We start from the raw sequence: 16,676 nt of genomic DNA on the forward strand, positions 1-16,676 counted from the left end.
CTCAAACTGGTATCCATATGGGATGCCGGCGCCACCGGCCGAGGCTTAGCCCACTATGCCACATAGCTGGCCCCATAAAAAGAATTTTTAAACAAAGTACTTGTGGAGATGTTTTATTAAAAATCAAAATAAACCAAGCCTATGGTGATTAAAACAGCACAGTACTCTCTTACAACTCGATAATGAAAGATAACCAAATTGAAGATGGATGGAGGACTTGAAAAGACAGTTCTCTAAAGAAAATGCCCAACAAGCACATGGAAGGGGCACAAGAGCATCAGCACTCAGAAAGACACTCGAGCGCCACTGACTGGAATAAACAAGACCCCAACACGTGTGGGCAAGAGCGCAGCGAACCGGACCCTTCATCCCCTGCTGGTGGGAATCAAACTGGGGTAGCTGCTTCAGAAAACCATCTGACCATTTCTGGAAAGATTAAACCTAGAATTACGACATGACCCAGCAATTTCACTCCAAGTATATGCCCAAAAAACTGAAAGCACACATTTACACAAAAACTTGTGTGCCTATTCATAGCAACATTATCCCTAATAGCCAAAAATAGGAAACAACACAAATTTCTATCACTGATAAATGGATAAATACAATGGGGTACATCCATACAATGCAATATTATACAGCCATTATAAAGGAAGGAACTACTGATACATGGTACAGCATACATGAATTATGCTAAGAGGCAACCACAAGGCCATCTGCGTTATGATTCCATGAATATGTATAATTACTCAATCAAATTTAATTTTTGAAAATTAAATTTTAAAACATTTAAGCTTCTACTCAACATCATCAACAAAATAGAATACTGGGAGACATTGTGGTGAAGTGGTAAAGCCACCATTTACAACACTGGCATCCCACATCAAGGTAAATGGAATTCAGTCCCACCCCGGCTTCTGAGCCAGCTTCCTGCTAATGCACACCCTGGGAGGCAGCAGATGGTGGATCAAGTACTTGTGTGGGAGGCCAGATAGGGTTCCTGGGTCCAGGCTTTGGTCTGGCTCAGATTCAGTTGTTGTGGCCATTTGGGGAGTGAATCAACAAATGGAAGGTCTCTCTCTCTCTCTCTCTCTCTCTCTCTCTCTCTCTCTCCCCCTCTCTCTCCCCCTCCCCCCTCCACATTCTACCTTTCAAATAAATAAATATAGACTTTTAAAAAAGAAAGGGTAAGAAAAATAATACTAATAAGATCTGTAAACTTTAACTGTTTAAAAAATATATATATAATGATTTTTAGCATTTAAATGACTAAGGGAAACATTAAGTCCCTAACAGACAAATGGGCTAAGTCCATGAATAAAAAATGCACAAAAGAGAATTTGCAAAAGAAAATAAGATAGCATTTTTCAACTATCAAATTCTTAAAATTCATGGTAATTCAATACTAGTACCAGTAGCTCAGTGGCAAGATTGAGCCAGCTTCCCTGGAAACCCGTTTGGAATCCTCAAAAGAGTGATGATAACTTGACACAGTAATTCCACATCCAGAATGGACTCTAAGGAATTTATTTGAAATGCAGGCAAAGATTCATTTAAAGACAAGTATCTCAGTAAAATCTGTTCCTGCACTCCTGTCTTTTTCTCTAGGAATATCGGAGGTTTATGAAAACCAAAGCACTCAGTCCAGCTTGGTGACGCTGGGTCAGGTCCTAGCAAGGGCTGGGACACAAACCAGACCTCCTGCCCCCCTACTCTACCTGGAGCCATCCTCCCCAATGTCACGGTTGAGCAGTGGAAGCTCCAACATGTCCTACACCAGCTTCCTCCTCGTGGGCTTCCCAGGGCTGCAGGAGTCTCGTGCCCTCCTCGTGCTGCCCTTCCTCAGCCTCTACCTGGTGATCATCTCCGCCAACGCCCTGGTCATCCACACGGTGGTGGCCCAGCGGAGCCTGCACCAGCCCATGTACCTGCTCATTGCCCTGCTCCTGGCTGTCAACATCTGTGCTGCCACCACGGTGGTGCCTGCCATGTTGCTCAGCTTCTCCACACGCTTCCACCGCATCTCCCTGGCTCACTGCCTGCTCCAGATGTTCTGCATCTACTTCCTCCTTGCTTTTGACTGCAGCATCCTCCTGGTCATGGCCCTGGACCGCTATGTGGCCATCTGCTACCCTCTCCGCTACCCTGAGATAGTGACAGGCCAGTTGCTGGCTGGCCTGGTGGGGGCGGCAGCTGCCAGGAGCACATGCATTGTTGCTCCAGTGGTGGCACTGGCCTCCCGGGTTCGCTTCTGCCGCTCACATGTGATCTACCACTTTGCTTGTGAGCACATGGCCCTGATGAAGCTCTCCTGTGGGGACATCTCCCTGAACAAGACCGTGGGCCTCACCGTCCGCATCTTCAACAGGGTCCTGGACATGCTCCTACTAGGAGCCTCCTACTCGCGCATCATCCATGCCGCCTTCAGGATTTCGTCAGGTGGCGCGCGTTCCAAGGCCCTGAACACCTGTGGCTCCCACCTGCTGGTCGTCTTCACCGTCTACTCCTCCACCATGTCCTCATCCATCGTCTATCGGGTGGCCCGCACCGCCTCCCAGGATGTGCACAACCTGCTCAGCGCCTTCTACCTGCTGCTCCCGTGTGTGGTCAACCCCATCATCTATGGGGCCAGAACCAAGGAAATCAGGAGACACCTGGCAAGGATGTTCCTGCGGGCAGATCCATGAGGCACCTGTGACAAGCTGTCTGGTTGTCCAGGCAAGCTTGAAGAAGACAGGAAGTGGATACAAAGGAACCCAGCTGTTACCATCTTACTCATTCTTGTTACTCTTCCACAAACTTCTCTTCCCCTGTAATAGGGAGAGGGAAATAGAGCCTCCCTCAGCCTTGCTCTCCCTAGCGTCCTAACACAAGCCTTTGAACTTCTGCCTACCTTCATATAAGAACCTCAGTATGTCCATAGTTGTGTGGTAAATGTTGTCAAAACAACTGGAGTTATGGTTTTCGTAAGTCTCTCTTTAACAATTCCTTAAGAGAATTGCACAGAACATGAAGAAATCTGTATCTACTCTTTTTAAAATACCCCCCCAATAAAAGCTACCTACTTCTGCATTTTACAGTGATCTTTTATTTCAAATTTTATTTAAAAAAAGGTTTAGTAGCATGTATTTAGCCTAGCATTTAAGACACCCAGACCCCACATCAGAGAACCTGGATTCAATTTCCAGCCCCAGCTCCTGACTCCAGCTTCCTGCTAATGCAGACCCAGGAAGCAGCAATGATGCCTAAGTGAATGGGTTCCTCCTCCCACGTAGGAGATCTGGATTGAATCCCGGCTCCCTGCTTTGGTCTTGGTACAGCCAAGCATGGGCCATCATGAGTATTTGGGGAGTGACAGCAAATGGGAACTCTCTCTCAAAAATAATAATAATAATGAAATATGTGGAAGAAAGATGCATACCCTTCAAATAATATAGAATAAGCCTTAATATCTGGGTACCAAAGTTTGAAAGAAAAATCCTGGGACTGGCGCTGTGGCTCAGCGGGTTAAAGCCCTGGCCTGAAGCACCGGCATCCCACATGGGCGCCGGTTCTAGTACCAGCTGCTCCTCTTCCAATCCAGCTCTCTGCTGCGGCCTGGGATAGTAGTAGAAGATGGCCAAGTCCTTGGGCCCCTGCACCCATGTGGGAGACCCAGAAGCTCCTGGCTCCTGGCTCCTGGCTCCTGGCTTCGGATCGGTACAGCTCCGGCTATTGCAGCCATCTGGGGAGTGAACCAGCAGATGGAAGACCTCTCTCTCTCTCTCTCTCTCTCTCTGCCTCTCATCTCTCTGTGTAAGTAACTCTGACTTTCAAATAAAATAAATAAATCTTTAAAAAAGAAAAATCCTGGGGCCGGCGCCGTGGCTCACTTGGCTAATCCTCCGCCTGCAGCACCAGCATCCCATATGGGTCCCAGGTTCTAGTCCAGGCTGCTCCTCTTCCAATCCAGCTCTCTGCTGTGGCCCAGGAAGTCAGTGGAGGATGGCCCAAGTGCTTGGGTGCCTGCACCCGTGTGGGAGACCAGGAGGAAGCACCTGGCTCCTGGCTTCAGATCGGCATAGCTCGGCCGTAGCAGCCATTTGGAAGATGAACCAACGGAAAGAAGACCTTTCTCTCTGTCTTTCTCTCCCACTGTCTAACTCTGCCTGTCAAAAATAAATAAATAAATAATCATTTACTGAGTAAATAAAGCAGAACTTTTTTTCCTATTTTTTAAAAATTTATCTTATTTATTTGAAAGACAGTTATAGGGAGAAGTAGAGACAGAGAGAAAGGTCTTCCATCCACTGGTTCACTACCCAGATGGCCGCAACGGCCAGAGCTGGGCCAATCCGAAGCCAGGAGCCAGGAGCTTCTTCCAGGTCTCCCATGTGGGTGCAGTGGCCCAAGGACTTGGGCCATCCTCCACTGCTTACACAGGCACATTAGTAGGGAGCTGGATCGGAAGTGGAGCAGCCAGGACTTGAACTGGTGCCATAGGGGATGCCGGTGCACATACTTTCCCCTTTTTTTCTATTTTAAGAGTAATCAAAAGATGAGCTAGTCACAGATTTGCTGTTACCCAGGCCTCAGTGCATGTTGATTCTCATTCAGTGGGATTGGAAGGGGCCTGGGTATCTGAATTTTTAACTTTCCAGGTGATTTCCATTCAGAGGCATATAGGGAATCACTGATGAATAAAATCCTAGGGGAAGCTGTATGTGTGTTGAGGTAGGGAGTACCTGAGAACTCTGGACTTTCCATTCATTTTTTCTGTGAACCTAACAGTGCTCTAAAATATAAAGCCTGTTTTTAAAAATAAATAAATAGTCAATTAATAATGATAATACAAAAAACTTTTTCTTAAGACTGCACTAAGCAAGATTAAAGACAAGTTACTTTTGGGGGGTGAACATTTAGTACAGTAGTTAAGATGCTATTTCGGATCCCTACATCCAGTATTACAGCACCTGGGTTCAAGCCCCAGATCTGCTTCCAATTCCAGCTCCCTGATAATGTGCACCCGGGAGACAGGAGGTGGTGGTTCAAATATTGGTCCCCTGCCACCCACATGGGAGAGCCAGATTGAGTTCTGGGCCCCTGCTCATCCCCAACTGTTGCATTTGGAGAATAAACCAAAGGATGGGAGATGTCTCCCTATCCTCTCTGTCTCTCTGTCTCTCTGTCTGTCTCTCTCTCTCTCTCTCTCTCTCTCTGTCTGCCTTTCCAATAAAAGGATCAGTTACTTTAAAGCGTTAAAGTATAAAACTACAGTTTAGGGTTTGTATCTCTTTAAATGTTTATTTAATTTGTATCTTCCTTTAACCAGTCATATGAATGCTAGAAATTTCTAATTTATTTATATTATTGCTTAGTAATTATTAATTAATACTTATATGAATAAACAATCAGCCCTTCTCTTAGTTACTCTTGCTTGGGGACCAGCAAACTGGTGGCCTTGAACTAGCAAAAACGCTCCTGGTGGCAGCTTCAGGAACTGCAGGACACAGAACAGCTTTGCAAAGGCTCACTTGCAAAGGCAAATTTAAGTAGTATACTGAGAGTTTTCCTGGGGAAAAATGGCAAAATGCTTTAAAGACATGAAAATTTAATGCAGATAGAAATTGCCTTTCTTAAATATTAGAATATAATTTTCTTCCGCAAAGCAATAAAAAAAATACCAAAGCATTGACTATTTCAAAGGAAATGCAAAGTAAAAACAGCTTCAGAGAAGGAAGCCCACGCTGGAAGCTGGGGAGACTTCTGCCACATCATCTGCAACTCATGTTCTGGGTACCATTTAGGACTCAGCGTTGAGTTATACCTACTGTCTAGCTTTTTAAGAAAGCAATCCCAGGGAAGAACTTAGACACATATAGAAATAATAGGATACAGTACCTGACATTCTATAAGAGGATTATTGGCTGCACAGAGAAACCTCGCAATGCTGGAGTGATCAAGAAGGAAGTTTTCAGAAGGGGCCATTAAAGAAGGAGGTACCTCTCTCTGAAGGGAAGAGAGAGCTTCCACTTTGATTATAGCCTTGTCTAAATAAAGTCAGAGTCGGCGAACTCAAGAGGCTGCCATAGCCTTGGCAGCTCATGACAAAAGCCTCGAGTGATCACTGACATCATGAATGAGAGTGTCAATTGTTAAATCAACAACAGGAGTCACTGTGCACTTACTCCCCATGTAGGACCTCTGTTCTTAATGTGTTGTACTATGCGAATTAACAGTAAAATTAGTCTTCAAACAGTACTTTATACTTTGTGTGTCTGTGTGGGTGCAAACTGTTGAAATCTTTACTTAGTATAGAGTTTATCTTCTGTTTATAAAGATAATTAAAAATTTAAAAGTTATACTAGCATAGATTTAGTGATCTGTGATTACTTTAAAATGTACTACATATGGGTGAAATGGTCATTTTTACATTCAATTGTTGTTTATAGCATTGTCTAGGACCTTTTTGCATTTTACTTGCTAAACTTACTAGGTGAAGTATTAAGCCTTTTTACTTTAATGTAAATTTAAAATAGTTATCTCAAAAAATAAAAAAATGAAAGAAACAGAGAAAGAAGGAAGGTGGAGGGGAGAGAGCGGAGGGAGGAAGGGAGGAAGAGAATATCATGGTCTTAGAATTGTATCCAAAAATCACAATGAATCTGTTAAAAACTAATTAAAGTTATAATAAAAAACAACCATGTAAGAAGAAAGAAAGAAAGAAAGAAAGAAAGAAAGAAAGAAAGAAAGAAAGAGAGAAAGAAAGAAAGAGAGAAAGAAAGAAAGAGAGAGAGAGAGAGAGAGAGAGAGAGAGAAAGAAAGAAAGAAAGAGAGAAAGAAAGAAAGAGAGAAAGAAAGAAAGAAGTTAGTTAGTTAGTTTGCAGTACAGGTTACATTTTCACTGAGCCCCAGAGTACTGGTTCTTAAACTTGCATCCAAGCACCACCAGGGAACTTCAATAAAAGCAATGCTCAGCCCCACCTCAGAGCAATTACATCAGATTTTCTGAGAGTAGAGTCCTGGCAGTGCAATGGTACTGTTTTAAAGCCCCCAAAGTGTCTGGGCACTTCATTTAAAGGAGACAGCACTGGGGCCGGCACTGTGGTGTAGTGGGCTAAGCCTCCACCTGCAGCGCTGGCATCCCATATGAGCACTGATTCGAGTCCTGGCCACTCATCTTCCGATCCAGCTCTCTGCTTGTGGCCTGGGAAAACAGTGGAAGGTGGTTCAAGTGCTTGGGCCCCTGTACCCACATGGGAGACCTGGAAGAAGTTCCTGGCTCCTGGCTGCAGATTGGCCTAGCTCAGGACATTGCAGCCATTTGGGGAATGAACCAGCAGATGGAAGACCTTTCTCTCTGTCTCTCCCTCTCTCTGTCTGTAACTCTAACTCTCAAAAAAATAAATAAAATCTTTTTTAAAATTCTATTAAAAATAAAATAAAGGAGATAGCATTGAGTAAAAGTAGCTCAATGTTTCCTGCATAGCTTTCTAAAATATACTAATGTCCAGACCATAATTAAGTGAATCAAAAGCACTGGAAAGGGGCCCCATGGACTGGAGTTTTGTTTTCTGGCTTCCTGGCTGATTCTACAAAGGGTAAGGTGTGTGTAGGGGATATAATCAACCCCAGTTACTACTGTAAAAAATTATCACAACTTTGTAGATTAAAACAATGCAAGTGGGGCCAGTGTTGTGGCGCAGCGGGTTAAAGCCCTGGCCCGAAGTGCCAGCATCCCATATGGGCACCAGTTCTAGTCCCGGATGCTCCTCTTCTCTCTCTCTCTCTTTTTTTTTTTTTTTTGACAGGCAGAGTGGACAGTGAGAGAGAGAGACAGAGAGAAAGGTCTTCCTTTGCTGTTGGTTCACCCTCCAATGGCCGCCACAGGTGGCACGCTGCGGCTGGCGCACGGCGCTGATCCGATGGCAGGAGCCAGGAGCCAGGTGCTTCTCCTGGTCTCCCATGGGGTGCAGGGCTTTTCTGATCCAGCTCTCTGCTATGGCCTGAGATAGCAGTGGAAGATGGCCCAACTCCTTGGGCTCCTGCTCCCACCTGGAAAAGCTCCTGGCTCCTGGCTTCGGATCGGCTCAGCTCCAGCCATTGCAGCCATCTGGGGAGTGAGCCACTGCAGCCAATAGTGTAATAGTGTACCTTTTTCCTCACCTCCTCACCAGTGTTTATTGTTTTTTGATTTTTAGATGATAGCCATTCTGACTGGAGTGAGGTGAAACCTCATAGTGGGTTTTTTTAACTTTTATTTAATAAATATAAATTTCCAAAGTACAGTTCATAGTGGTTTTTATTTGCATTTCCCTGAAGGCTAACAATCCTGTGCATTTTTCCGTGTATCTGATCATTTGAATTTCACAGTACAACCATTATAGAAGACAAAATAGAGATTCCTCAGAAATCTGAAAATAGGTCTACCACATGACCCAGTCATCCCACTCCTGGGAATTTACTCAGATGAATTGAAATCAATGTATGAAAGTTATTTGTACCCCCATGTTCACTGTAGCTCAACTCACAATAGCTAAGCTATAGATTCAACCCAGGGGCCGGCACTGTGGCACAGCAGGTTAATGCCCTGGCCTGAAGTGCCAGTATCCCATATGGGTGCCGGTTCTAGTCCCAGCTGTTCCTCTTCCAATCCAGCTCTCTGCTATGGTCTGGGAAAGCAATGGAAGATGGCCCAAGTGCTTGGGCCCCTGTACCCCGTGGAAGACCCGGAAGAAGCTCCTGGCTCCTGGCTTCAGATTGGCGCAGCCCTGGCCATTGCAGCCAATTGGGGGAGTGAACCAACAGATGGAAGACCTCTCTCTCTCTCTCTCTCTGCCTCTCCTCTGTGTAACTCTGACTTTCAAATAAATAAATAAATCTTTAAAAAAAAAAAAAAGAATCAACCCAGACATCCATCAACTGATGACTGGATAAAGGAAATGTGGTCTATATACACTATGGAATACTACTCAGCCACAAAAAGGAATGAAATCCTGTCTTTTGTAACAATATACAACTGGAAACCATTATGCTTAGTGAAATAAGCCAGTCCCTAATAGACAAATATCATATGTTTTCTCTGATATGAGGAAGATATAGAATACCAAAAAATGTGTAGAAATTAAACAGACATCTTATGATATGATTGTTGTTTTTAGCCCTTGTTTATACTCCTATGGAGCTGTGGTCTTCTTTTTACTCTTTGAATATTATGGTTAGGGGTGAATTAAACCTATAACTATAGAGGGGATTGAAATTATATCTTTGTAAAACTTAAAGAAAAATAAAGAAAGTAAGGAAGGAGGAGGTTGAGGGAGGCAGAGGGAGAGAGAGGGAGGTATGCTTATCATCTTAGAACTATACCTATGAAATTTGCCTGCTTTATAATTGATTTAAAAAGTTTTAAGTAAACTTGAAAAAAGAGCTCCCACAACTAAACAGCAGAAGCCACATAGATTGCCCTGGGAGGAAACCACCTGCTTTTTCCCATGAAGTTGATATTTTACCTCTGGTGTTTGCTGATCTTATGGCTGTTACTGTAGAAGACCCCTGCTCGAAGAGTTGGGAAGACATCACTGGGCACCAGTGGTGGACAGGAAGTAGCTACTTGAGCTAAGAAAGGTAAAATATTCATTGAGTTTGGGACATATTCGCTATTTCTGATTGGCATGGCCTAGCAGGAAAGAGATGGGACACCCCAAGAGCAGTATATTAAGGGGCTGTTTATAAAAACACATAGGGTTAAAGGAAGCTAATGAGAGATTGGGCAGCTAATGAGAGATTTGCAAGAGCAAAGAGCCAAGAACACTCCAAGGTCAGAGGTGCAAATAAAGAATGTGGGCACAGAAATACAAAGAGAAGTTGTAGAAGGTCACCCAACACAGGCCACCCAACCAGGGCTGTGGTCTTCAGTAAGGAAACACACTCACCCTGGACCTGGCAGGGAGGAGCCAGGTGAGTCGATTCCCAACCTCCTACTCCAGTGGGGACTGAAATTTGACAGAAGCCAACTGAAGCCAGCAGGCAAGGTAATTCATGTATGCAGCCTTCAAGAAAGTGGAGCAAAAGAGAAAAGATAGCAAGTGGGTCTGGAGGGACAAAGGGAAATAGCATAGAAAGGAAGATCAAAACTTATAACCTCTCAGAGTAAAAACAGAACTACCACATTATCCAGCAGCCCCACTCCTGGGTATGAATTCAATAGGATTGACATCAGGATCTCAAAAAGACAGCTCTACGCCCATATTCACTGCAGCCCAATTCACAATAGCCAAGAGACAGAAACAACCTAGATGTGTATCCACAGACGAATAAAGTGTTATATATATATTCACAATGGAATATGACACAGCCCTAAAAGGAAGGAAATTCTGAGACATGCTACAGCGTGGGTGACCCTTGGGAACGTCATGCTAAGTGAAATATTCCAGTCACAGAAGGACAAACCCTGCATGATTCACTTACATGAGGTATCCAAAGTACTCAAACTCACAGAACTGAAAGTAGAATGATGATTGACAAGGAGCGGGGAGGAGGAGGAGCACAGAATTTCTGTTCAGGTCCATAGAGTTTCAGTCATGCAAGATCAAACAGTTCTTAAGATGCAGCACATGACATTGTGCTCATAGCAACTAACGCTATACAGCACACTTGAATGTTTATTATAAGCATTTAGCTCTTGTTAATTTTTTACAATGATGAACATAAATTTAAAAAGTCACAGCTTCTGTGACTAGAATCATAAATATTTAAGGAGACAGAATATGAAGCACACACTTAGGGATCAGAATAGGTGGACTGAGGTAAGCATTTGGTCTGGTGGTTAAGGCACTGCTTAAGACATCCATGTTCTACATCCAATGCTCCAGCTCCGGACTCCAGCTTCCTGCAAATACAGACCCTGGGAGGCAGTGGTGATGGCTCAAATGGTTGAGTTCCTGCCATCCAGCGAAAGGACCTGGATTCAGTTCCTGGCTCCCAGCTTTAGCCCCAGCTGTGTGCCTTTGTGCATTTTGGGGGAATGAACCAGCAGGTAGGATCTCTCTCTCTCTCTCTCTCTCTCTCTCTCTCTCACACACACACACACACACACACACCACCCTTTTTAAAAATTAAAGGTAGGCTGTTCTAGGGCTGCTGAAGAAAGCTGATGTGGGTAGAGTATCCTAAGGTGCTGGTGCAGTTAACCTCCCCTCCCCTGCACCCATAGCCTCGCGGTATCTAGCTGTGTCCACTGAGTACAGAATAGGCAACCCTGGCCCACCCTGCAGAGGGTGAGAACTCTGCCATTCCACACCCCAAATCCTAGCCAGGTTTCAGTTCCTATGATGTCCAGTGAGGCAAACGCAGGACACAGTGCATCTTAACCAAACCCTGAGCAGCCAGGGGAGCAGCCCTCCTTGATTGCCTCTCCATGGGACTCAGGACCCACTTAGGATCCCCTTCTTCCTTGTGTGTGGCCCAGGACTCCTGAATACTCCCTCTTCCACTGCAGGACCTGAGTCACACTCTGAAATAAAATGTCTAGCCCAGGCACTCTGCTCCCTCCTGCTGGTCCTACTAACCTGCGATATTCACTCAGAGACCCCAGATCGGATCAGATCTCCCAGAATGCCCAGTTTGCTCTAGGCTCCAGTATCACTGCTGAGATACCCAGGTGGAAATCATGCCTGCATCACCCCTAGGCTTCTTCAGCCCCATACATATTATGGGGCTCCCTATGCATCGCATGACTCCAGTCAAGAAACCAAGCTGATCACAGCTCCCTGCACTCAGGACCATGTCTCAGACTGCTGATCCTCACTCCCCACTCCTCTGCTCCTGGGTTGGTTGCTGACCCTGGGCTTTGATCCTTGTGTCTTGCTCAAGGACAGCATTCAATGTGTGGTTGTCTAGTGGCAAACCTTTGGGCTCTCTAGGTCTCACTCTAAGCTCTTCCTGCCCCCAGTCAAAAGCTTCAGGGTCCATTCACAGGGTCTTGTGAGAAGTCCCAGAATATGGAACAATGAGGCTCATACAAGAAACTTTAAGTACTTCCACATGGCTGTAACTATCTCCGTTTCCTTAAATGCCAAATGTAAAAGGAAAAAACCTACTCTCTAAGGTGGGTGTGAAATTAAAGAAGGACTTGCTGAATGTACAAACTTGAATATGTCCAATGTTTTAGATTCTCAAAACATAAACTGTAGATTGGAGTATTATGGCAGGGACAGTGATGGAAAATGGTGCAGAAGCAGGGTGAGGCCCTCCTGTCCTGTTGGAGAATTTGGGTCTAAGCACAGAGATAGTGAGACTCCAAGGAGTGGAGCAAAGCACACAGAGTGTGAAGATCCTTTCACTCACTGCAATAAATCATCCATTCACCAAAAATGGATGCATAAGAAAATGGTAGCCAACACATACAATCAGGAAATCTTTCATCCAGCAAAAAAACAAGGAAAACAAAGTTCAACAGGTGCACTCTTACCTAATGAATGTGAGACAGAGAAGAGACACCAGCTAGGAGATAAGCAGCTAGAAATGATGCTACTGAGAACAGGGGAGTCAGTGGTGAAAGGAAGAGAGAGGAAAGACAACTTGCAAAGAGGAAACAAAGGTTTAAAAGGGCAGGGCCAGCGTCGTGGGGCAGCAGGTTGAACCGCAGCTTACAACACCAATATCCCACAGTATCCCATACTGGTTCAAGATGTCAGAGACCCAGATGGAGTTTCTAGCTCCTGGCTTCAGCCCGGCTATTGCAGCCATCTAGGGAGCAAACCAGCAGATGGAAGTTTCTCTCTCTCCTCTCCTCGCTCTTCCTCCTTTTTTCCTCCTCCTCTCTGTCACTCTGCTTTTCAAATAAACATTTTTAGGGAAAAAAAAAGTTTAGTAGGGCTTGGTGAGGGGTTAGGTATGGAGAGTGAGCAACTCTGGATGCCTTCCCCAACCTGTTCCTCTCTTCCCCTCCTTCACCCCCTCCCTTTTGCTAATTCTGAAAGGCTTGGGGGCAGTGATAGCAGTTCTAATGTAGGGAGAGCGAAGGGATGGTGACTTTGGGGTCTGAAGCCACGACTTGAGTGCACAGTTTGGTGCACTTGTGTTTCCCGGGGAACACTCAGGTGGGCATTTCCAGTAAGCAGTTGAATCAGACGAGTGTATAAGGGAGAGACTAGGGTTCAGAGAGAGACGTTGGGGTCATTAGGGCCAGCGGGTGGTTGAACCATCAGACAGGCGAGATCACTTGGAAAGGATGTGTGTGGAGCAGGAGCCCGGAGAACTAATTTTGCGGGAACCCTCAGCTCCCCCAAGCCAACCCCCTCCTCATTCCCTGGTGTGTCTGTCTCAAGACAGTGCTCTCTGCTCACCCTATTCCTCCAGGCCACTCTCTCATCCTGGCTACCCTGGGGTTCTGATAATTGGCTAAGTCAGAGCCTGAGAGCAGAGACTGGGAAGTTCTGGGGATTCCCCTGGGAGGAGTGGAGTAAATTTAACCACACCCAAGGATATGGGCCTGATCTGATCTGTCCTCCCTGCTGTCTGTACGTTCTGGTAAGTGAGAGAGCTTGTACTTGGCCAGACAGGGAGCTGCAGGAGGTTCTCACCTGGGAGACAGCAAGGTCAGAGATTAGCCCAGGGAATGAGGACAAAGGCCATCCCAGTCACCCCTATTCCTCTGGCCATGCACTCCTCCTCCCCAAGTCCAGAGAAGGACAAGGGCTCACCCCTGAGCACCCATTCCCCAGCCTCAAACCCTGGGTTTCAGGGCCATTGAAATACCAGGACATATCTCCTGAGTAATCCAGGGACAGGTGGTAGTCCTACTTCTTTGCTTTCCTTTTCCATGGAGATAGGCAAAATCTAGTCCTCTTCCCCATTTGGAAGCTGAATGGATCTCAAACCGGCCCAAGCCTCTCTCTTCATTGCCCCCACAACACGCAACCTTCTCTTCCGTGCCCAGGGCAACCACATTCACTCAGGCAGTCTGTGCAGGAGTGCTCAAGGCCTCCTCCCGCACTGGATTCCACTGCCAGTGCCCTGAAGAACCCTGCTTTGGGGGAGGAACAGGTCTCATGCCGACCCTTCCCTCTTCTGGGCCGTTGGAAACAGAGTGTACAAGATTCAGCAGCTACAAACTCAAGAGTAGGATGAAGAGAGACCTCTGTGTGTGTCCCCACACACAGCATCCTTTCTTCTGTCCTCACACTCCCCACTCATGTCAAGGTTTGGGGTGATGCCATTCCCTTCCCCTTCCAAACTGAACCATGGAGAGAGAGGGCGCCTAGGCTGCTCACCAGCTTGACAGGTTTCAGCGATTCTGTCCTCCCCACCATCCCGCTAAGGCCAGCACTGGAATTCCCAGGTTAAGTCCCTTGCCCAGAGTTGCACACAGTGAGTGGCAGAACCAGGAGCCACAGGCTTCTTACTCTACTACCCTCGTCCCCAGGACCCACAGGCTTCAGCTTTGGATCCCCCTCTTCCCACCTAGCCCACCATTCCTGTCCTGCTCAGAAAACCACACCCAGCACCCTATCCTGTCCAAATCAGTCCAAACACTAGGTCCTAAATCCTCCCCTTAAAATACCAGGCTTTGTGGACCAAAAGGCCGTGTGGCTCCAGGGAGCACAACCGGGAGGAGTGGGCAGCAAGCAAATTCTAAGGGCATGATGGTGACTCAGCCCAGACTACTTCCTGAGAGTGGGCTCTGTCCGCCTCTAGAACAGACCTCCTGTAATAGGACAGACTGTCTCAAATACAACAGGTACCCCTAAAATAGGATAGGCTGAAAAAAAAAAAACATGAAGAGGCTTTACTGATCCCAACATTAAGGGGAAGGAAGCTAAAGCTGGTGCCTACTGATCAGGGTGGACATCTCACAGAATCACCCTCTCGCTGGAGGGCTGGACACTATCCCCCAAAGGGGTAGCCCTATTCTGATGCCCAGATTACTGGATTTGGGGGGTCTCAGCTGCCTTGGTTCTCTGATCCTATGATTCCAACTGGAGGCGCAGGTAGAATGGGGTAATGATCTTCCCCTCCCAGCCCCTGCAGGTCTCTGCCGCTAAATAGCTCATGATCTGGGGTCCATATTCCTGAAAACACAACAACTGTGAAGCTAGGGTTTGGAAGAATGGAGTTTTCAGATGAGTGTTCCCTGAAAGGAGGAGAAGCTAGGGCCAGGTATGTGTGACCTGGTCAATGGTACAGTATTCAAAAATGACAGGGAGAAACTGTTCATCTCTGATTTTAATTCTACCTTTTGTATTGCATGAAATTCCCTGAAACCATGAAAGGCAGGAGAAACTTTGTTGAGAAGGAAATAAAATCCAAGATGGGGACAAGATCATAGGAGATATCTGATTATGCTAATAAAAGTTAAGATACAGGTTACTGAAAGAACTAGCAAGTGTTCTCCTGGTTTCCTCATAATATTCTTTAGGAAATCATGGGAAAATAATGGAAATTGGTAAGACTCTCAATTCACCAAAATAATAAGATGGATAAAGGTAACTCAAACTCCTAGACTACATCATTGAAAAGTTAGTATGTATTGCCTAGAAAAGAGACAACCACAAGTAGACTTACTAAGTACAAATGATTCAACCCTTACTGAAATTTTTTATATACTTGAGAAGCAGAGAGATAGAGATAGAGAGACATAGAGAGAATTCACACCTGCTGATTCATTCTACAAATGCCTGTGCTGACCCTAGGCTGAAGCCAGAAGCTGGAAACTCAGTCTCCCTTGTGTATGGCAGGAATCCAACCACTTGAGCCATCACCATTGCCTCTGATGGTCTGCATTGGCAGGAAGCTGGAGTCAGGAGCCAGAGACAGTCAGGTGTGGAACAAAAGCGCCACAACTGGCATCTTAAATGCTAGGTTAAATGCCTACCCCACCTCTATTTTTTATAGAGTTACTTAAAGTGGTAGATCATAGAAACTTATGGAGGCACAATTTAGATTCACTGTTACGTCTTTGTAAAGCCCCTCCTAGCTCAGAGGAGGAGTCACTTCCCTTGACTGTGCCTCCTCCTTGCCCCTTAGCAGTGTGGGAAAGGAAAATGTTAGTTCATTCCCAGCGGTTTCTCTCTCCAAGACTCTCCAACCTCTAAGCTTTAATCCTCCCCAGATGGGCTTTGAGCTAAGGATCACAACACCAATACTCAACCACCTACTCTGTAAATCCCATATAGCACATCTACTGGAGCACCTCAGTCAGGAGTGATAAGACGGAGTTCCTGCCCTGTGTTTTGTTCTGGAGTTTTGAGAGCATCAGGCTAAAGCTGGAGCATAAAGGAGTCCATCTGAACAGCCTGGCAATGGCACGTTTTCTTTTTCACTTGTCATGTCAGTCTTGCTCACTGCAGTGTGAGCTCATTCAAGACAGAGATGATCATTCATTGTGGATTTGAAGCCCTAGCATAGGTTCCGGTACAAAACAGATCCTCAATAATGATTTCTTAGAAAAAAAAAGTATTTTAATTAAAAAAAAAAAAAACGGAAAACACACAAGTTGAGGCTATAGAAATAAGCTATTTCTTGAAGCATCTCAGGAACTGGTAACACATAACTCTTCATTTTCTCTATAGAAATATTGTGGTTCATGAAAGACAAAGCACCCATGGCAGCCTGGTGAGGCTGGGGCAGGAAGAGCCGTCCTCAGACACAAGAACTCCTTCTCCCCTGTCCAGCAGCCATCCCCCGGCCCTGGCAGG

At 45.7% G+C, this 16,676-nt stretch overlaps 1 protein-coding gene across 1 annotated transcript; it reads left to right on the top strand.

Annotated features, from left to right (window-relative positions):
• Positions 1-1,736: 1,736 nt before the first annotated feature.
• Positions 1,737-2,691, top strand: LOC149128429 (olfactory receptor 52K1-like). Its single transcript, XM_089303831.1, has one exon. The coding sequence runs from the start codon at positions 1,737-1,739 to the stop codon at positions 2,685-2,687; it is 951 nt and encodes a 316-aa protein (XP_089159957.1). The 3' UTR covers positions 2,688-2,691.
• Positions 2,692-16,676: the final 13,985 nt, after the last annotated feature.

The sequence above is a fragment of the Oryctolagus cuniculus genome, chromosome 1, assembly GCF_051225735.1.
Source record: "Oryctolagus cuniculus isolate XC-2025 breed Fujian yellow rabbit chromosome 1, ASM5122573v1, whole genome shotgun sequence".
Taxonomy (NCBI): Eukaryota; Metazoa; Chordata; class Mammalia; order Lagomorpha; family Leporidae; genus Oryctolagus; species Oryctolagus cuniculus.